The sequence below is a fragment of the Staurois parvus genome, unplaced genomic scaffold (assembly GCF_062004578.1).
Source record: "Staurois parvus isolate SC_StPar_1 unplaced genomic scaffold, SC_StPar_1.0 ptg000267l, whole genome shotgun sequence".
NCBI classification, from domain to species: Eukaryota; Metazoa; Chordata; class Amphibia; order Anura; family Ranidae; genus Staurois; species Staurois parvus.
The window spans coordinates 2,148,156-2,170,852 of record NW_028318063.1 but is presented as its reverse complement, the minus strand read 5'-3'; the positions used below and the strand labels follow the sequence as shown (position 1 = coordinate 2,170,852).

At 42.6% G+C, this 22,697-nt stretch overlaps 1 protein-coding gene across 30 annotated transcripts in view; it reads right to left on the bottom strand.

The window, feature by feature from the left end:
- GPHN (gephyrin) overlaps positions 1–22,697 on the bottom strand; it is a 591,738-nt gene that overhangs the window by 183,510 nt on the left and 385,531 nt on the right. For all 30 annotated transcript variants that reach the window (XM_089681455.1, XM_089681470.1, XM_089681459.1 and 27 more), the window contains one exon: positions 20,224–20,358. In XM_089681455.1, coding sequence (XP_089537581.1) covers positions 20,224–20,358 — 135 coding nt within the window. The remainder of the gene's footprint in view (positions 1–20,223; positions 20,359–22,697) is intronic.

The following is a 22,697-nucleotide window of genomic DNA, read 5'->3' as shown; positions in this document are numbered from 1 at the left end:
AATAAATGGCTTCATATGATCATCATCCTTCAATAAAAGAACATTTTTTGGCACGATCAGTCATATTTTCAAATTCAATGCCAAAATTTCACAATTTCTACCAGGGTATGCAAACTTTTGAGCACAACTGTATAACAGTCTACAGAGAAACATAGAAGATTGTCAGTCTGAGTGGTCTGATTATATAGCTATGTCTGTTCCAAGCATGTCTGAATCCACTTACTGTTGGCTGCTACACTACCTCTACTGGAAGTCTATTCTAAGCATCAACTACACTTTTGGTAAACTATTACTTTCTAAGATTAATTTTGAACTCTCTTCTGTGTAGTTTGAGATCACATCACTGTGTTCTAAATCTTAGCTTCATATTGAAATTACTGCCCTTCTAAACCTTTTTCACTATTAATGTAATAAAGGTTTCAGTCATGTCTTCCCTTTCCCTTCTTTCCTCCAAACTGCAATCTCTACTGATATGTTTTATCCCTGAGACCGTTCACCAATTTAGTTGCCTGTCTCTGGACTTGTTCAGTCTTATTAATATCTTTTTGTAGGTGATGCCTTCAGAAGTGGACACATTATTCTAAATGAGGTCTAATTAAAGATCCTGCTGGTAATCTCTCTAGTGATACATCCTAAAATTATGTTTGCTTTTCCCACTTCCTAGCCACACTGTTTGCTCATTTTGTAATCATCTGAAATAAATATCCCCAAAGCTTTTTCTTCTGTAGTTCTGGCTAACACTGTGCCCCCAAAACTGTACTCTATCAAGGGACTCTTTTCCATAGATAAATTTTACATTTAGAAACATTGAACTGCAGTTTCCACAGCTTTGACTAATCATTTGGCAATGTCAACACAAGTTCCATGTTAGAGACACCTCCCGGGCTATCAACCCTGTTGCACACCTTTGGTCATCAGCAAAAAGACATACCTTACCCATCAAACCTTTACCCCTGGTTTACATCTGTGCGGTCGTTCGGGCCACGATTAGCGCAGGCACAAGAGCCCATTCATTTGAATGGACTCCCGTGCCCTGGGACAAGCAGGAAAGAAGTCCAGCCACTACTTGGGAAATTGCAGCCTGCACGGGAACCGAGGTTTCCAGTACAGTTACACAGTGTGGATGGCGAGCCATTAGCATTAATGGCACCTGCTTGCGGGTCCCACATTCCTCTGTGTGGGTGGTGCGGCTGCAGGTATTTGTGCGGGTCCATCAGCAGCACCACCCGCACAGATGTGAACCAGGGGTTAGTTATATCACTTACAGACAGATTATTAAAAAGGACCTAGTACAGAACGTTGTGGTATAGCGAACGAAAAGGTTCTGAGGTTTCATCTGATAATATCCCAGTTTGTAAATATTCAGGTTAGGTAATTTTTCAGGAAGATATATGTTCAGAGACTGCATCTCAAGTAAATGGAACTTCCTTTCTATAAGAACATGGCTAGCTGGTGGAGTATATGGGATGGCATGCAAAAAAAAAGGGCATAGAATGTAATGGCTACAAGGCAGTAAAGAAAAAAGAATGGGTTCTGCTTCATGCCGTTTTCATGAATGTTTATGGGAATGTTTCAAACTCCAAGGCTACCTCCCAGAGTAGTCCATCCTACCTCCCCAACCACAATCATCAAAGGGTATCCCTATCTAAACCCTGATGGTGTAGCTGTATTAATGTTTACCACATTTACAAAAAATCTTATGTTTGTCTTCCAGGAACCTAAACATATGTTTGTTAATGATTGTAATATCAACCCTCTGTTTGAGATCCAGGAATGGAAGAAGCTGCTTCCAGTTTCATATTAGCATTAGTTGTGCTGCCAGGAAAATATAAAGCAATATGTTTTGCGACTTGGTCAATGACTCAGTAGATACATACAATAGGATCTCCCAGGGGTTCTTAGACCCACCTCACAGTGATTTGAGTAAGCGAAAGACCTTTGACCAGGAAAAACAAATGGGCAGGTCCACAAAATATGCATCATGCCACTAACTTCATGCAAGCAATACAAACATCTGTTAGAGTAACTATGATTTTGTCTGTTAAAAAAATTAAAAAAGAATAACTATGGTTCTTATCTAAAAATTTGAGCAGGAAATGGTTGAACTGGATGGACTTTTGTCTTTTTTCAGCCAGACTAACTATGTAACTATGAAATATGTACCATTCCGGCATTACTTTATATGCCATTTCAGTGTTAGTCAGAGAGAAAATACTTTGCTAAATTTAACCCCTAGAACAGCTCCCAATCTTCCTCAGGTTTAGTTTTAGACCCATTTCCCACACAGCTGTGTCTTGCATGCTGTGGTAATTTATTGAGCTGTGAGTAAAGTAGAAAGATTAGGTTGGGCAGATATGCTCAAAACAAGTCAGTGGCTTGGTGAGGTTTTCATTTCTGATCAGGGATGAGATCCAATGCTGTATCCGGTGGATAGGATGTCCACATTCGGAATCTTTTTTGGCATATCAGATTGAAGACATCTGGATGAAGGGCCCATTCCCCTTGGTGGTGTAAAGAAAACAAACAAAAACATTTGCAGGGGGGTTGCAGGAAAGAAAAGAGCTTTTTGTGAGTGGGGGAGTGCAGGTTAGCACACCTGTTATGATAAATCCCTATCAAAATCTCTAAAATGAATAAAAAAATTTTCATCGAAGATTTACACATTTCACACAAATCAAATTAGAAAAACTTGCAAATCGTAGGTAAAACCTATGTCAAGATTGGGTGAAAACATTTATATATAGATCCCTAAGTTGCTTTTTTACAAAAATTCATCCCTGATCAAATTTCGGCACTATGTATTACACTGATTTTTTGCTGACTGAAGGAAATAGTTATAACTTATCAAAGTTCCTGATCCTCATTGTTCAACTAGCAGGGCAAAGTGACAGGGCCTATTTAAAGCCCATCCGTTTATACTTACCTATGCAAATAATCTGATGCTTCCAGTTATCGGAGAGCAAACAACTGCCTCACATGGTGCAGCGTTCAGGCCTGAGTGATGCATGCAAGGGAGGGGGGGACATCATCAAATCTGTGTAAGCTCTAAAACAATCTGGTTACACAGGGTTAGCATGCAGGAGGAAGGGGAAAGTATGGGAAAGTTGAGAGAATAAAGAGTCTGGGGATCAGTCTCAAAGAGACTCTGTTGCTTTTCCCTGATCAAGTTGGAAAAAGTTAAATACCAGCTGATAAACTTTTAAGAGATTCTTAGTCTTCAACCAAAGCTGTTGACAAGAACAAGTTTACCTCCAAAGAGTTTTTCGAAACTCTGAAACAAAAAAGAAAAGGGGGCTCTTCTAAGAGTAGACATATTATTAGATGATACAAGGAATAAATAAATTCTCCTCACCTGACGTACAAGTATAGCGTACCTTTATTAGGAGATGTTCCTTTAAATCCAGTCTTCCTTCATATATAATCTTCCTCCTCCATCTCCAGACTGCCTGTTTCAGGCAGTTTATGTGCTCTGCTTTGGTCTGTGTCTCCAGCTCAGGAGTAGACTTGGTCAGACTTGTGTAGCTGCCGGATCTTCTGAGATCAATGAGCGGCTCTTCTGACATGTTTATGAGATTGTGGATGCCAGTCAGATAAAAGGCGAAAACAAACACTGAATTTCAGTTCTTCCAAAAAAGATGAGGAATGGTAGTTTCAGGCCATGTCAAGAAGAAAAGGAGATAATCTGCGTAAGCAGTACCTTTGTGGCGATTTCCGGTGGTCCCTAACTGGGTTGGCCCTAATGTGTCATACTAAAATAAAATAAATAAAAAGTTTCCAAAGAAGAAGCCCTTTATTTTGCATAGAATAAAACACAATAATATACCTATCCCCTTAAAGGGTCTCCAACATAAGAACCTCCATCCAATACACAACACCTATAAGGAAACATAATATACTCCCCCCTAAAATCCCACGGGTACCTTTAGCGATCATTAAGCTCTAAAATGTTCAGAAATGCAGCAATTTAGGACCATATACAATGCCTTCCTGGAAAGTTGGCAAATATATACAAATGCTTCCAGATTCCAAATTTGCTTGGTCCCTTCAATATCAGACCATTTTAACCAGGGCAAGGACAACCTATTCTTTATATACAATGATGCTTCGCTGACCCCTTCAAATACCAAGAAATAAAGCATTCTCAACAAATGAATACTTCAGTATTGTATGAATCCAGAGATGGACTGGAGGAGCTTAAGAGTCGTCCAAGCCACTCTGTACATAATCAGGTGCTTTCAATCATTGTCATTGACTCCTAAAACATATATTCATAAATTTCCTCTTCAGCAAAGCCCATTCTCACTAATGTAATAGGGAAAGCTATTAGAACTGGATTTTATATTTGTCACAACCAAATGACCCGCATAGCAGATATACCTTATACAAGGGGAGGAACACCACAGTCTACCCCTATATAGATTATATGAAACAGTCTATACCGTCCTGTCAGTATCAACAGAGGCCAACAAGAGCCTAATGTGGTTCTAAAAGCAAAAGGTTTTTTACCTTAATGTATTCTCTCCACTAAGGTAAAAAACCTTTCAAGAACAGCACCCCCCATTTAAACACTTACTTGAGTCCTCTCTCAATGCAGCGCTGTGTCCCTCTGCAGCAGCACTGCTCCTTTTTACTGTATTCATCAGTCAAATAGTGTGAGGAAGGAGCAGGGGGCATGGCAGAGCTATGCTGCGTGTCTATAGATGCACACAACCCAGAACAGGAATGCGTCTGCTTGAGTGCCCCCACATCAATCAGCTTGCTATGGAGGCACTCAGGGAAGAGTAGGAGGGGATAGCACCAGTGGGGGGGACCCCAAAAATGGAGGTAAGGGGCCGCTCTGTGCAATATGATTAGAATAACTGGAAAAAAAAATCAGCCTTTACAAGCACTTTAAACTCAAAATGTTGCAGATTCACATGAATTGCATATGTTAATCACAACTACCGATCATATCCAATGCTAGTGTCATACCGAAGTGGGAAACCCAATAATTGAATATCTGAAGTCATTATAGTCCAATAATCTGAACTGGGCAAACCGTCCATTGCCATGGATACTGGTCAAAAATACATTTTCAGGGTGAACACATTTTTTGAGGCTTCCCTCTTAGGCATAAGGAATATCTGATCTTGGTGAATAAGGGAGGGGATGGGAGAAAAAGCTAAATTCGATTGTCTAAGATTTTAATGAATAGTTTCTGGTCAGCATTTAACAGGGATATAAGGAGGGATCAAGGAAATATGGGCTGGAAGGGTATTATAGGGATGGTAATTAACTTGTCTAAGTGTTATAGGCTCTTAAACACTTCTAAGACAGGACATCCTAAAAAGGGAGGTAGTAGACTACAGTCAGGCCATTTGAGCCAGATGCCATGCATGTTTTCCTGTGTTTGAGTTGTTTGTGGGCAGCACAGTGGCTAAATGGTTAGCACTTCCGCCTGGCAGTACTAGGGTCGTTGGTTCGAATCCCAGCCACGGCACCTCCTGCCTGGAGTTTGCATGTTCTCCCTGTGCCTGCGTGGGTTTCCTCCGGGTACTCCGGTTTCCCTCCACACTCCAAAGACATGCTGGTAGGTGAATTGGATGCTCTCTAAATTGTCCTAGTATGTGTATGTATGAATGTAAGCTAGGGACCTTAGATTGTACACCCCTTGAGGGTTAGGGACTGATGTGAATGTATAGTATATATTTAAAGCGCTGCGTAAATTGACGGCGCTATATAAGTATCTGAAATAAATAAATATTCTCTCGTATGCTTGGATATCTGTAAAAGACCGGCATTGGCCAAGCATGCATCTATAGCCAATTCCTGTGTGGAAAAAGTCTCTTTCCCTCTTTGGCAAATCAATTGTAAAGGTTATTGCAAAAAAAACCCCACAAAAACAAATGGCTACATCTTCTGATGTATTAAGTTTTTGTCCCTTTGGGAAGATCATACGTGGGTTGTAAAAGTCGAGGTGGGCTTCTTTAACAGATTTTGCCAAAGATTTTACCTGTTTTACCTCCAAACTCATGTCGATTAGCATAGGGGAGTTTGGGTACAGACCCAGTAAAAGAGCATTTGTGTTGTCTCTAAGGAGATTCACATCTGTAGCTGTGGTTTTGGCTAAATGTTTGTTATGTGATGACTCCAGAGGGTTTATTTGATCTAACAGTGACTGAATGGAAGCATTTACCAATTTTTCTATATTTTTCAGTTTAGTAAGAGTACCCCCCAAATGGTAAACGTGTGTGCTTCCGCACCCCCATAAGGGATACATTGGGTTTTGGGTTATGAAATGTTCTCAACCTGCTCTTTCCAGCTACTGTTTGGCCTGCTCATTTTTGACTAAACTTTTATTCAGTTTCCAGTTCCCTGCTTTCTGTGGTTGAGTACACAGAGGGATGGTCTGATAAAATTATGTTCTTGACAGTAGAAGCCATGAGTAAGGCTAGAGTGAAAAATAATCAAGACACAAATAGGAGATATGTGCGGGAGAGAAAGTGGCATGGTACCTAGCGTCGCAATGCATGTGACCAAACATCAGGTCAACGTAACGTGCTCCAATTACAAGATTTTTTTTTTTTAATGTTTGAAAAATGTGCAGGAGATGTACAAAATGAAACATCCAAAATGGGTTTAGAGCTACATTAAGTTACTATTGACAAGAGAATATCATGAAAATGAAAAAGCAGGTTTAAACAATGTTCCAGGAAGCCGCATTGGACCATGTTGGGATCATAGGGGAGTGTTACCTGACACCCATAAATACCTTTAGAATGAGGAATCTCTCCTGATCCCCACTGAGCTGATATGTGAGGGACCACATGAGTGAGCCGGAGCTAAAGATACTAACAACTTTGGATTTAGAGTTTGGAGAATAGCTGTGACATGGGAGAAGATATCTGAAGTTGGCCAGCTTAGGTAGTTTCCTGTAGATATGCTACTCGGGCTTTCAGTTGCTCCAATTCTCTGTGAGTCTGTGATCTCTTTTATGGGATGTCCAATCCCATGACATTTAACAAGAGCAGTTTAACTGAATGCATGGCAAAAACTTAGAGCGAGAGTAACCAGAAAACTGCTGAGGGTAGGCAAGAGAGGATGTGGAACCAGAGTAGCGAGGAGAGCTGCAGATGTAGGGGGCCAGAAAAATAAAACAGATAAAAAAGTATGTGGAATTGAGGTAAGTAAAAGCTAAGTTAAAAAGAAGCCCGGGGGGGGGGGGGGGTTGCAAGGATAACAAGGATGAGGATTTAACGCAGGAAAGGTAGAGGTAAGTGAGATGGATGAGAGAGTAGATGAAGGATAAAGCTAGATAGATGTATTAGTGGTCAGAACAAATGGGGTAGGGTGAAATGATGGGTAGAGAAAGTGGGGATAGCTTAACACAAGGGAGTTGGTTTACTAAAACTGGAGCGTACAAAATCTGGTGCAGCTTTGCATAGAAACCAATCAGCTTCCAGGTTTTACTGTCAATGCTTAATTGAACAAGCTGAAGTTAGAAGCTGATTGGCCACCATGCACAGATGCACCAGTATTTGTGCTCTCCAGTTTTAGCAAATCAACCCCATGTTTTCCTGGAGTCTTGGATCTCTTGCCAGGTCCCAGAGTGGGAGAAGAGAAAGTAGACAATTGCGGCACAATGAATAATACACAAGCCACTCTTTGTTTCAAATGACCAAAGAGGTAGTAAACAGCACAACAAGACCTCTGAATCATATATGAAGTATAAATATCAGAGTGGTTGCAGGGTCTGATAAGTGGTCAAGCTAGTATAAATAACTCAGAATAATAAACAATTTCCCACTGCAGTTGGGGAGAAAATAGGCTCACAAATTTCCCCCGCTAAATATCTAATGTTGCCCCAGGAGACCTATAGATTAATGCAAAGGGTAATATGCTTAGTAGCCAACCTCAACAAACTGAATAAAATATCCCAACGGGCCAATACACGAGTAAAGAGCCCAATCACAATGTAAATAGCCCGTACACGGAGAGAAAGGTAAAGGTGTCTAGTATGTTAAATGCTGTCAGAGGAAAGTCTCAGAGTTTTCAGTTTTGCTCTACACAAACCATGTGTCAATTGGGCATGTAATAATAGATGAGTTTTAAAGTCGTATTAAACCCAAAAATGGTACACATTACAGTTTACCAATTCTTACACCGGCTTAATGCACACATCACTTGCAAAACTGAGTATTCAACAAAGATTCCAGCTATTGTGCATTACATGTCTCAGCAAGCAATATAAAAAGTGGTAAAATAAGAAAAGATACATTAAAGCTGTATTAATCCCCTCCCCAAAAAATATTCTTATCACCACATCCTATTGTTAGATCTGGTGGATGCATTAGTTTTCTTTTTTTAAAGGCTTTTTCCTTTTTTTCTTCACCTTTTGATCTTGCCAATAAATCTTTTATTTTTCAGCTTCCTTTAACAGACCAAGCTGTCCAGCAAAAGTAGAAGTTAGAGGGTTGAAACACTGATATGGGTGCTTACAACGGTTAGCCTATATTCATTCCTGTAAAACCTTTATTCCAAAAGGAAAAACACTTGCTTTAACTGCCTAAAACTTGTTAGCTGGAATTCAGCTTTAATATGTTATTCAAATTCACCTAATCTGCTGGGGCATCTAACACTGCCCTCTCTTCAGATTGACAGTGCTGCTGTCCAAAGCTGTCTCTATTGCGCCTCTTTCCAGAGTGGAGACACCCTAAGACAGGAAGTCTGTTACTGACTGGCTCCACATGTAAAAAAAAAAAATGCAACTACCATATCTAAGGATTGGTAAGCTGCACTATATTAAATTTTTATTTTTTGGTTTAATACTGCTTATACAAAAGGCCCTGGAAAGGGTAAGTCAGGGACACCATGTGATATTCCATGCAGATGTAGCACTGGGGGTGACTAACCTGTCCCTTAGTCTCTCATGAGTCACTGCCACAAAGAAAATGAACAAATGCAAGCTGGAGAGAGAGCAGGGATTAGAGGCTAGAACTCTGAACTTCCAAGGAGTACAAAATAAACCACTCTCTTACCCAGGCGTCAAATGGAATAGCTATATTTGTCGAGGCAGGGGATAATATCTTATGATCAATCTGAGTTTATTAAAGTTTTGTAAACAAAAAAACTAGACAAAAAACTAAACAAACAGAAACACACAAAAAAACAAAACAATACAGAATAAGGGCAGGGAAAGGGGAAGAACATACGACGGGCAAGTAGGGCAAGAAGCAATCAAAGACTGAAATATGCTGGTGCTAAGTATCATCAATGACAAAATCTAAGGACACATTGCAGGTAGCCTGGTTGTACAATAGGGTCAGGCCCCCAAAGGGTACAAAGACACAATGAGCAATAAAAAACCTGTGAGAGGAAGCACCAGAAAGAGAAATAGATGTCAGCCCAGGGGAAGGAGAGATGGAACCCCTGTCACCCCGGTCCACACCCCACCCCACCCCCCCTCCCTCTAGCAAACCAGCACCCAGGAAAGGAGAAAAGAAGAAAGAGAGAAAAAAAAGGGGGGGGGGGAGGGAGGGAGGAAGGGAAAAGAAAGAAAAAGAAAGAGAAGAGGATAAAGAAAAAGAATAGACCCGCCTGAAGAAAGGAGCCCAGTGGGACAACAAACCAGTAAGAACCGGAAAGGGAGGAAAAAGATAATTCCTGTTCAAGCAGCCAAGAGAGCACGGAGTGCAGAGGACTCCCTATACATATTCCAGGAGAGCTAGGTCTGATGACAGCGTTCGGAAGTGCTCAATTCCTGAGGCAAGAGCGACTCAATATGATCCATCTCCTCAACCCACTCCAGAAGGGTCGGAACACAGCTAGTTCTCCAATGGCGATGTATAACCAGCCTGGCGGCCGTCAAACGATGGCGCAGAAGTCCGCGTTTGATACATTTGAAAGAGCCAGGCAGGATAGAGAGCAGAACAACTTGAGGCATATTGGAGACCGCCTGGTCTGTAAACGCAGAATAGACTCGCAAAACAAGATCTCAAAACACATGAATAGGGGGACATTCCCACCAGACATGAAGAAGAGAGCCGGGGACAGCCCGAAAGCACCAACAGAGATCAGAGGTAGAAGGGAAAATCCTGTGAAGTAGGGTAGGGCATCTATACCACAGAGTGAGCAACTTAAATTGGTTTCCTGTGCTTTGCTGGTCAGAGACAAATGGTGGGTAAAAGGATTTCAGCCAGTCCTCATCCGATATCTGGGTAGCAAGGGACCCAGCCCACTTAGAAGCATATGGTGGAAGATCCGGATGCACTTCAGCAAGAAGGATCTGATAAATCACAGAAAGGGGGCAAAGAAGAGGAAGATCCCGAAGGAACAAGAATTCAAGCTCGTGGAGTCCCTGGTCAGCAAATCAAAATCAGCAAAAGTAGGCATAAAGGAGCAAAGTTCCCTATACTCCATCCATTGGGTAAAGGAGGCCCGACCCAAAGTGCAGGAATGTCGGAAGGATGGAAGACACCCTCGATGAAGTATTTGTACGAACCGCCTATGAGTGGCCTTGCTCCACCAAAGGAAATGGCCAGATTGAGCTGGAGGAAACCTGGGGTTTCCAAACAGAGGGGTCATTGGACCAACCAGGGAAGAAACTCCAAGCCGCAGAACCATATTATCCCACGTTCGCAAAAGATGAGCAGTCAGAAACAGTAAAGAGGAAGATGGACTCTGAAATGCAGTGACTGTCCAGGGAAGAGCCAGAAGATCAAACGGTACCATGACCCGTTCCAAGGAAACCCATTGTTTCATACAAGTGTGGTGGAACCAGTTTAACAGACGAGTAAGAACCATCGCCGCATGATAAAGACGCATGTCGGGAGCCCCCGCCCCTCTGTTTGGGAAGTGTCAAAATCATTTTATGTAATCTTGGCTTCCGAGGATCCCAAATGAATTTCGTTAAAGCAGTTTTCAACCTTCTGAAAAAGGGCCGAGGTATGGCAATAGGCAGAGTCTGGAACAAATAAAGAAAGCAGGGTGCAATGTCCATTTTCAATATATTGATCCGGCCGAACCAGGAATATAAGGAACGGTCATAATTCTGGAGATCCTCTCACTGGGTGCAGAGCTACCCGACACCCAAAAATAGCAAAAAAGACAACCAGGAGGAAAACAATAAAGGAAAAACAATGGAAAAATCCAAAAAAACACCAAACCCTTTCAGAGGGTCAGTGAACCTATGGGGGTGAAACGGACACACACAGAAGGAGCTCACAAAAGAGACCCGGGGCTGGGTAAGGAGATTATTATTATACAGTATTTATAAAGCGCCAACAGTTCGCTCAGCACTGTACATTACAATGGGAGACAGAACATGCGACACTACAATAACAATACAATGCGATACACGAGGGGTTCGAGGGCCCTGCTCCTTGGAGCTTACAATCTAGGATAAGGTACAAAGATATTAAGGACCCCCCCCCCCAGCAACAACAGGAAAAATAATACAATAAAGGGAAACCACCAATATCAGACATCCCCCGCCACAGGCTAGTGCTATTGGCATGTGGAGAATCCCAGATACGACATGGGTAGAAGAGGCAAAGTGGCCGAGCCACACTAGCAAGCATCCAGAGGAGGCCACCCCCCTGGCACGAGTCCATAAATGTAGGGTGAAATAAAAACACAACCATTAGACCAAGCAAAAGCTGACACCGACAAAACAGGTAACATAAGAACATAACAGAGGATTTCATGAGGGGCAAGGCTCAGACCAAAGATCCGAAGCAACCAAGACCCCCATGGAACACAGGAGACTAAACATATTGGCATAACATGCGGCAACAGAACAAGCAGCGGGCATTTCGCAGCAAAATAGGTGACAAAGTACAAGAAAAGCTGAGAGCGAGTAGCCCACACACCCAAAGAGGAAAATGCTGGGCAAGGAGCAACAACATTATGTAACAAATGAAAGGTGCCGCTCCCACAGGGAGGCAAAAAGCCCCAAATTGAAAGCAAATTTACAAACCCAATTGGGGACGCACCGCCCCAGCTATGTCCCACTGCCACATGCACACCCTGCATACCCAACGCTAAAAGAAGTACACCCCCCAAAATGCCCCACAAAGGGACCTGAAAATGGGCACAGAGGCACCAGGAGAGTGGGAGTCCCCCCCACACAGAGGGAGCAGGGGAGGACCCTCCACATCACCAGGGGGTAACAACGAAAGCGGCCCTATAGATGCACATAAAACATATCAGTATAAAAGCAATCATAATAAATGCAATGAAAAAAACATAACATCAGAAAATTTAACACAGGACAAGGTGTCAGCACCTGTGGTAGTGAGCTCTAATGATCCACAACTTGGGGTTCCCAAGGGCGCGGAGTCCCTGCGTCAGCCTGCTTGTTCACCAGGGCCCCTGATGGTGGGGATGGACTTGCAGCAGGCTGGGACCAGGTCGTGGCCCCCAGGTACACCCAGCTGAGGTAGAGGAGACCGCTAGCGGGAGCAGGGTACAACGGAAGAAGACACGGGGAATCCAGTAGGCAAGCTGCGGTCAGGACAGGCGGAAAACAAGCAAGGTCAGGAATGAAGCCGGGGTCGGTACACAGATAGACAATAAAGGATTCACAGTAGAAACACAAGGGAGCTCCAGCAACTAAGATGTTGCTCAGGTAAAGTGGGCTAGACTGAGCATGTCTTAAATAGACAAGCGCACTAGGAGGCGGGCCAGGAAGTGATGGAAGGGAAGGAAAAAAATCCCAGAGGATAGCAGACAACGCCCATAGGTGAGCACAGACAAACCACACATGAAAAGGAATCAGGAGCAGCAAGGAGGTAAGAACACAAACACAACTGCAGGCTAACTTGTGAAACAAGGGCCCAGATGCAAAAAAAAAGGGGAGAGAAAAAATGAGCAGCAGCAGTGAAGTCCATACAGACAGAAATCAATTGGTGCTGCCAGATTACGCCGGAGGCCCAGAACCCGAAGTGGTGGACATTATCATGTGGGGAGTATGAGAGTGTCCAAACCCTACTGGCGGAGAATAAGATCAAGGCCAGTCCAGGGTAGGAAGGTCAGGCAGGTGAAGAGCTGACAACATCGAGGGGATTTCAGAAGGACGTCTGAGGGTGAATAACTCGCCGTCACGCCGGATCTTCAGTTGTAAGGGAAAGCCCCAATAATAGGAAATATTGCGTTCCTGTAGCAAAGCAAGTAAGGGCTTGAGAGCCTTCCACTTTTCCAGCGTGTGGCGAGAGATATCAGGCAAAAGCATAATGGACACCCCATCAAAGTCCAATTGGCCCTTTTCACGAGCCTTCCGCATGATGTCCTCCTTGGTACAGTAGAAGTGCACCTGACAAATGACATCTCTAGGTTTAGTAGTATCAGGATTACGGGGGCCTAAGACCCAATGCACTCTGTCAATTTCTGGATCCACAGAATTAGAAGTACCCACAAGGCCTGTGAAAATGCCCTGGACCGTAGGTAAAAGATTTTCCATGCCCATTGCTTCGGATAAACCCCGCAACCGAATGTTGTTGCGGCAATTGCGATTATCTAACTCTTCATGAAGAAGGAATAAGTGGGCAATGTGGTCCTTGTGGGCATCCAGACGCTGCTCCTGAGAAGTTGCAGTGGTGGAGAACTGATGACAGGTCTGATGACAGCGTTCGGAAGTGCTCAATTCCTGAGGCAAGAGCGACTCAATATGATCCATCTCCTCAACCCACTCCAGAAGGGTCGGAACACAGCTAGTTCTCCAATGGCGATGTATAACCAGCCTGGCGGCCGTCAAACGATGGCGCAGAAGTCCGCGTTTGATACATTTGAAAGAGCCAGGCAGGATAGAGAGCAGAACAACTTGAGGCATATTGGAGACCGCCTGGTCTGTAAACGCAGAATAGACTCGCAAAACAAGATCTCAAAACACATGAATAGGGGGACATTCCCACCAGACATGAAGAAGAGAGCCGGGGACAGCCCGAAAGCACCAACAGAGATCAGAGGTAGAAGGGAAAATCCTGTGAAGTAGGGTAGGGCATCTATACCACAGAGTGAGCAACTTAAATTGGTTTCCTGTGCTTTGCTGGTCAGAGACAAATGGTGGGTAAAAGGATTTCAGCCAGTCCTCATCCGATATCTGGGTAGCAAGGGACCCAGCCCACTTAGAAGCATATGGTGGAAGATCCGGATGCACCTCAGCAAGAAGGATCTGATAAATCACAGAAAGGGGGCAAAGAAGAGGAAGATCCCGAAGGAACAAGAATTCAAGCTCGTGGAGTCCCTGGTCAGCAAATCAAAATCAGCAAAAGTAGGCATAAAGGAGCAAAGTTCCCTATACTCCATCCATTGGGTAAAGGAGGCCCGACCCAAAGTGCAGGAATGTCGGAAGGATGGAAGACACCCTCGATGAAGTATTTGTACGAACCGCCTATGAGTGGCCTTGCTCCACCAAAGGAAATGGCCAGATTGAGCTGGAGGAAACCTGGGGTTTCCAAACAGAGGGGTCATTGGACCAACCAGGGAAGAAACTCCAAGCCGCAGAACCATATTATCCCACGTTCGCAAAAGATGAGCAGTCAGAAACAGTAAAGAGGAAGATGGACTCTGAAATGCAGTGACTGTCCAGGGAAGAGCCAGAAGATCAAACGGTACCATGACCCGTTCCAAGGAAACCCATTGTTTCATACAAGTGTGGTGGAACCAGTTTAACAGACGAGTAAGAACCATCGCCGCATGATAAAGACGCATGTCGGGAGCCCCCGCCCCTCTGTTTGGGAAGTGTCAAAATCATTTTATGTAATCTTGGCTTCCGAGGATCCCAAATGAATTTCGTTAAAGCAGTTTTCAACCTTCTGAAAAAGGGCCGAGGTATGGCAATAGGCAGAGTCTGGAACAAATAAAGAAAGCAGGGTGCAATGTCCATTTTCAATATATTGATCCGGCCGAACCAGGAATATAAGGAACGGTCATAATTCTGGAGATCCTCTCACTGGGTGCAGAGCTACCCGACACCCAAAAATAGCAAAAAAGACAACCAGGAGGAAAACAATAAAGGAAAAACAATGGAAAAATCCAAAAAAACACCAAACCCTTTCAGAGGGTCAGTGAACCTATGGGGGTGAAACGGACACACACAGAAGGAGCTCACAAAAGAGACCCGGGGCTGGGTAAGGAGATTATTATTATACAGTATTTATAAAGCGCCAACAGTTCGCTCAGCACTGTACATTACAATGGGAGACAGAACATGCGACACTACAATAACAATACAATGCGATACACGAGGGGTTCGAGGGCCCTGCTCCTTGGAGCTTACAATCTAGGATAAGGTACAAAGATATTAAGGACCCCCCCCCCCAGCAACAACAGGAAAAATAATACAATAAAGGGAAACCACCAATATCAGACATCCCCCGCCACAGGCTAGTGCTATTGGCATGTGGAGAATCCCAGATACGACATGGGGGGGAGTATGAGAGTGTCCAAACCCTACTGGCGGAGAATAAGATCAAGGCCAGTCCAGGGTAGGAAGGTCAGGCAGGTGAAGAGCTGACAACATCGAGGGGATTTCAGAAGGACGTCTGAGGGTGAATAACTCGCCGTCACGCCGGATCTTCAGTTGTAAGGGAAAGCCCCAATAATAGGAAATATTGCGTTCCTGTAGCAAAGCAAGTAAGGGCTTGAGAGCCTTCCACTTTTCCGCAACACCGAATGTTGTTGCGGCAATTGCGATTATCTAACTCTTCATGAAGAAGGAATAAGTGGGCAATGTGGTCCTTGTGGGCATCCAGACGCTGCTCCTGAGAAGTTGCAGTGGTGGAGAACTGATGACAGGTCTGCTCCAGCTGAGCAGATTTTGAGTGTGCCACCTGAAGCTCAGTTTTGAGAGAGTGGAGTTCTGTGCGATATCCCTGCTCCAGATGCTTCACATAGGCCTCCATTTCTGTATGGGTGGGCATGCCCTGGAGATAATCCCTGAGGTCCCATTCCTCATGTCCCTGGCTGTCACTGGGTGAGGATGGAGGTGACACGGGGGGACCCTTCCCCATTGCCCTCAGCTGGCTGCATGGGGCTTGGGATGGGGGAAAGGGACGGGGAATGAGCTGGAGCAGGGTCGCGTGTGTGGGCGGCCACCGTCTTAGAAGCAGAGCAGGAGGAACAGGCGCTACCATTTGGCATGAAGAACTCCGGGATGCCATGGTGGGGAGTCGAGAGACCCAGCCCCGGCGGGTGTTCGGATGCACTGCGTCCCCTCTGACCCATAGGGGACCCCTGGGTCTCAGCAGGAGCGCACTCAGCAAGCTGCTTCCTCCTCCATGCACAGGCCATAGTATCTTATAAGCATGAAAGTCATTAAGAGGGTGGCCAGGATCAAATTGCAATCTTTCCTCTGGGGACAGAAACATCCCGGAAAAGCGATGCAGTGGAAGGAAGATAATCGTTAGTAGTAGCGGAGTGATAGGATCACGTCTATCCTAAACTGCAAATAAATCCAATGTGCATATGAAAATAAAGAAAAGACAGGTTATCTGCTTGCAGAAAGCAACAAAAGACCCCTAGTTTGTCTCCCAGTCCGTAAGACACCCAGTAAAAGCAGGAAAGGTGGAGGGAGCCTGGTAAATGTACATCACAGTCGATTTGGTCTAGGGAGCAGAGTTGGAGTTGGGCCTGCTGTGAGCCAGTCAGGCATAAGCACAGGTTTTATAACCAGGATAAGTGCCCTGACATAAAGCTCAGCCTCTTCCGTGAATACAAATGGAATTTTCTCTTCCTTTGTAACCTGAAGATGAAAGGGATGCACCCATCAGTAAGTAGTGTTGACTTCATGGATGTTTGTGAGGAGAAGTTTAAGCATCCTTTTCATGTTCAGCTTCCCAGCGCCAGGCAGGAAAGGTCTGAGAGGATCGCAATGTTGGCGCCATCAAAGTTAAAAGGCCCAAAAATTTCACCCCGGTTTTACGTGGATGGAGTCTGTGATGGTAAAAAGTGCACTCTGCAGAGAACATCCCTAGGATAGCTCGGATCAGAGGTTCTATTTGAGACAACTCTTTATTTGATAGTGTTCAATCTCTGCAGTAGGCCGTTTCCCTAGCAGGATATTCAGGATGCCCACCACTGTTGGCCTTAAATCTTCAACTTCTGTAGACTTAGGGATACCCCTGATTTTAATGTTGTTTCTCCTACTTTTATTCTCCAATTTATCAGGAAAAAGTTGGAGGCGTGCTAACTGATAATCTCTGGAAGCTTGACCTAATTCCAGATTTTTGCATGCAAAGTATTTCTCTTCGTTTCCCAAGATTGAAGTCTCTGCTCTAGCTGAAAAACTGACTGCTGAACCTCAGCAATGTCTTGCTTCAGTGCCGATGTGATATGGCTGGTTAACTCTTCCAGGCTCAACTTTCTGTCCAGCAGGGTCCTCATCTAAGTGATAAAAAGTAGCACAGCTGCAAATGGTTCCCAAGACTGAGAATGCATTTCTTGTTCTGACAGTGAAGAGCAGTGGACTGTCAGTTCAGGAGCATTCTCAACCAGGTCTCCAGTAAGCAAAGAACAGGTAGGAGGCTAAAAGTCATCACTTCTGCCTGCAGGATAGATGTCTCATGCGCTGACACTTTACTGGGACTGTGACATGGCGTCACCGCTGGTTTCTCGACACTGACTGTTTCTGGGTTTTGCTCGTGGAAAAAAGTCAGTGATGTCAGGGCACTTAAAGTTTTCCCCTGGTCATCTAGTAAACAGCTAATAAACCTGGATAGTGGGGTAGCCTAGGTATGCTGGTGCAAAGCTCAGCTTAAGTGAGTCCTTATGCCACTATTGACCAAGCCACCTTTTTCATGCTTGAGAATGTAAGCTTACAATTTAAAGCTCAACATAATTTCTGATAAATCTGCCACTGTAAAGCAGGGAACTAAAATGGGCCAATTTGTAAGAATTAGTAATTATAACAGTCTTCACTTTCCACCTGTCATGAGTTTAAAAGTATTAGAGTTGCTATGAAAATATTCCATTTAAAATGATGAATTGCTTTACATGCTATCCATATACTGAAAAAAAAGGATTGAAGGCAAAATAAATAGCTCAAGGTCAATCACTTCTATATTTAGAAGTATATACTGTCTAATTCATCAGTAAAAAAACTGGATTATTTTTAAAGCAAACAAAAAAAATTAGATCACGGCTTCCCAGAGGGTAATCAGTCTGATCCAAACAAGGCCTCACATAGCTTGAAGGGAAAAATGCCGATCAATTCTGGTTGGTAGCACATACATGCTAGGACAGCTTTGTTTTTCTGAGTACCCTATAAGCTTCAACAGATGATGGGAAAACAAGATAGAATCTACATCCAAATATATTATATTATTCAATGGCAAACATATTGTAGATCATCTTATTTATGTGGACAAGGTAACATGAATAATCTGTAAAATTTTAAATCTGCTAACATTGTAAATGTTGTATTTCCAAAAATTCATAGCAATACATCCCAGATAGGTGTAAATCATCAAAGTAAATTTTGTAAGTGCAGAACTGGCCTGATATAGTCAACATGCAATAGCCGATGATTGCTAGATCTTGCTGCTGCAGTCCAGTGGTTTCTGTGTGCTCTTTTGCACCCACTAACAACTAAACTTATGTATGAAAACTACAAAAAGAAATGTAACGGTGCTGTTTACAACACCCGGATTTCAGCTGTCAGCTTCTAATGATTGGTTGTTGATCGATTTTCTTTTCTGCAATTTGTATTTTAAAAAACCCTCTAAAATTGTAGTGTTTTTTTGGGGGGGATTTGGCATTTATACAAAGAAGGAGTAGAGGCTTCACTTCAAAACTGAGACAAAACAAAACTCATATTAGGCTTTAGCCAGCAGTTTACAAATATGGTTAATAATGCTGCTAGACTTATTTGAACTATACATATGTCCTTAAAATAAAATGTGAAAATGGTTATTATATAAATTGCACTTGTGATAGGTTGCAACTAAAAACCCACCTGCAAAATCCAGCTAATTGAAGGAATAGGTGTGAAGTTAAAACACCAAAACACATCACAATAATCCAGCCCCAGTGGTAGGCATTAAAACTTTCTATAATAGGCCATACACTGCTATTGTCAGGATGTAATTAAAAGAAGCAGAAGCATGGTTGGCAATTCACATCACACTCACTGACACAAAAAAGCTATGATGGCTAACAAGAAAAAGAAGTATAGCAGTAGAATTAGAGTATTCTGAGCAAACACGAACTCTCAAATGTGTGGAAATCCTGCAACCAGAGTAAGTTTGTTCCTCTTTCGGATTATTATAGTTAATGAATGACATGGTAAGAACAAACTAGAAGGTAATAACCTGATTTAAGGAATCCATTCTATTTACAATTAATAATCACCACACTTGCTGTTCCTTGTGTACGTTTCATTATCCTGTGTAAGTCTGGGGAGAAAAAGTTGGGGCAGAGTGCACAGGAAGTTAACGAGCCAACTGGATTTCTGGCAGATTCATCTGGCATTTTGAGTACTAGCAGCAATTAAAAGGTATAAAACTTTGGGAACAAAGCATGTGTTGCGGTGATGTGAGATAGATATATATATATACACACACACACACACACACACACACACATATACATACATACATACACACACAGTATGTACATATATTTTGCTTTTGCCCAGATACACACTTGGAAGAGCAGTCCACCAAAACCAAATGTTGCAGCATTTGATAGATTCTGGAGAATTACAAGAGGGTTTCATTGCCCCTGTTTAATATTAAAATGATTTTATACTGTACAGAATGCAAAAGAGGGAGTAGGAATGATCTCAGTAGTGAGACACCATAGTGTCTGAAAATAAAAACAGAAACTATGGTGGGGGGACCTTACTGCTAGTCTCAAGATAGAGATACAAGAAGCCAGCAGGAAGCTCAGGCCAGATCCTATAACTGAAATACCACTTTTGGGTGGGCTGACCTTTTAACTAGAAGCATCAGTTCTGAACAGTGACCACTGCAATACAGGCTTAGCAACAGAACTTCAAAATGAAGTATCTGCAGATCAGAATAATTCATATGCATGGATTACTTAATAAATTATGTAACCTAAACAAAGGATTAATTGGGAATTCCATTATAATACACATTAAGTTAGTGCTTGCTCAGCAGTTTGCAAATTTTTAGTCAATACACACATGCACACTATAATTTTAAAATAATCTCTTATTAAGCTGGCTATTTACACATCTGAACAAAATAAACAGAACCTTAGTATAAATTGGAGGTGACTTACTTTTGGTGTTGGACAGGATGCAGTGGAAAGTCTTGACGTAGCCTGCGCTCGTGGTGATTCAGAAGGTGTGGTGCTGAGTGATGCAGTGTCTCGTGGAAGTACTTGCACTCCACGAGAGATGATGGAATCTGGAATCTAAATTTGTAAAATGGATAATTTTAAACTTTGACTTTGATTACAGACTGATATAGCAAAATATTGCAGTGCTCCTTTGGTGCAATACTTATTACAACATTTCTGTAGAATCTTTCATGACATGAATGTTTAGTAATAAAATATAATTTAAACATTTGCACAAGTGAGTAGTGTGATTATGGGATGATTAAGCTCAGTGATGGTGAGCTTTTATAATGAGCTTGCATCATTCCATGGGCAGCACAGTAGCTAAATGGTTAGCACTTCCGCCTGGCAGTAGTAGAGTCATTGGTTCGAATCCCAGCCATGGTACCTCCTGCCTGGAGTTTGCATGTTCTCCCTGTGCCTGCGTGAGCTTTCCTCTGGGTTCCTCCCACACTCCAAAGATCCTGTCTAAATTGGCCCTAGTATGTGTATGTATAAAATGTAAGTTAGGGACCTTAGATTGTACGCTCCTTGAGGGTTAGGGACTGATGTGACTGACGTGAATGTACAATATATATATGTGTAAAGCACTGCGTAAATTGACGGCGCTATATAAGTACCTGAAATAAATAAAACTCCATCTGTGGCTAAGGGCCTGACAGTCCACTTTTAAGAAAAAAGCAAAACGAAAAGTTCACAAGAATCTGGTTGCCTACGCAGGGGAGTTTCAACAGCAAAAACAGTCAACAGAATAAATGTAGAGCCACCTGCCACCCTTGTCAGCAGCACTGGTCCCTCAGAGACCCAGCTCTCTGGATCACCCAGCCTTACAATACCTTGCTGCATGTGGCCACTCCTGGCCTCCAGATAGGGGATCTCCTGGCACCCTGGTCTCTCTCTCTCTCTCTTGAAGGAGAAAGGATGAAGCTAAACTGCTATGGCTGCGCTCTCTTTATAGAAAGCCCTGTGATACCAGTGTCATGAATAAGCCCTGCATTAAAGGATTTGATTTATAAACTAAGATTTCATATAATAATTGAAAAAAGAAACAAAACTTTATAAATGTAAAACAAATTGACCTAAAATCATTATAATAATTTCCCTTTGAAGTTTAGCATTCAATATACACGTTACCAAAGGTGAGAAACTGCTGTATACAGTGCTTTGCTCACCAATCAAGTTTAAAATATGAAAAAATATCAACTATTGGTTCCCCTAAAACTAATATTTCAGTATTTGCCAGATACTGGATAGTCAATTCACCCAACAATTAATTATAAGATTCTGGTGGTAAGATCATTACAAGCTTGGTCCAACTGGTTTTCTTTATGGTTAAGAATGCCCCAAGGGTGGGTTTGGACACAAATTGGATAAGAAAAAAAAAACTGTCACGCAGAACCACCTGTAACTGAAATTTTACTTTTTTTCCTTTATTTTCCGCTGGTGATTTGGTCAGTAACATGCACTCTATAACTACTCTGGATGGAGGAGCAAAGAAAACTCCAGATGACAATTTTTAGAAAGTTACAGCAACAGTTTTTTTTTAAAGTAAATAAATAAACATAAATGAATAAAAGCAGACCATTGTAACCACTGATGTCAGTGTTAAATGGTATGTCTCTATAACTGCAACTTTTTTTTGGACAGCTTAGTCCTGTTAGAGGAAGTTGAAAAACAGACTTACTGGACAAATCACCAGGTGAAAGAGGAAGAAAAGTCTAAAAAAAATAAAATGAATGAAACCATATCATCTAAGAATTCATGAGCTGAAATACAATAAAGTTTGGCTTTGGGGTAATATTGTTTTAAGGCTGCATTCTCACCTATGTTCAACACACATATTTAAGCATGTGGATGTGCAATACAAAGATTATGTCAATGTGTGTCTTCATGCATCTTCTGCAAATGCCTAAAACGGAAACGCGTAAATGCAGCCTTGAAGAATATGTAAACCCAACATTTCATATTCCTGATGAAAATGTATGAAAAAGTATCCTGTTCTCTTTGTATTGCTTCCTTTGTGTGAAATCCCTGGTGTTGATGCCAGTCCCTCTGTTTTCCTATCAAAAACTGACCACACTAGGCAAGGGAGCACACAGTAGTCAGTTCTCCAGTTATGCTGGGAACTCGGTCTGCTCTCCTTCAATGATCAGACTTGTCCTGACATGCTCCCCTGCACAGCCATTCATCAGTGTACTGCTGTTTCTCCCCCTCCCAGCCATTCAACTCTTATGCAGTTGAAAACAGAGGGCATGTGATTACTTCTATAAAAAGGAAATGTATAATGTTTTTATATCTATACACAAATGTTTTGCCCTTCACTTCTATTTTAAACTAAATGGGTTGTGTTACAAGGTGAGGGTTTACAATCAATTTCAACTAAGCAAAGTCAGTGTGTCCCTGTGTCCTGCAGC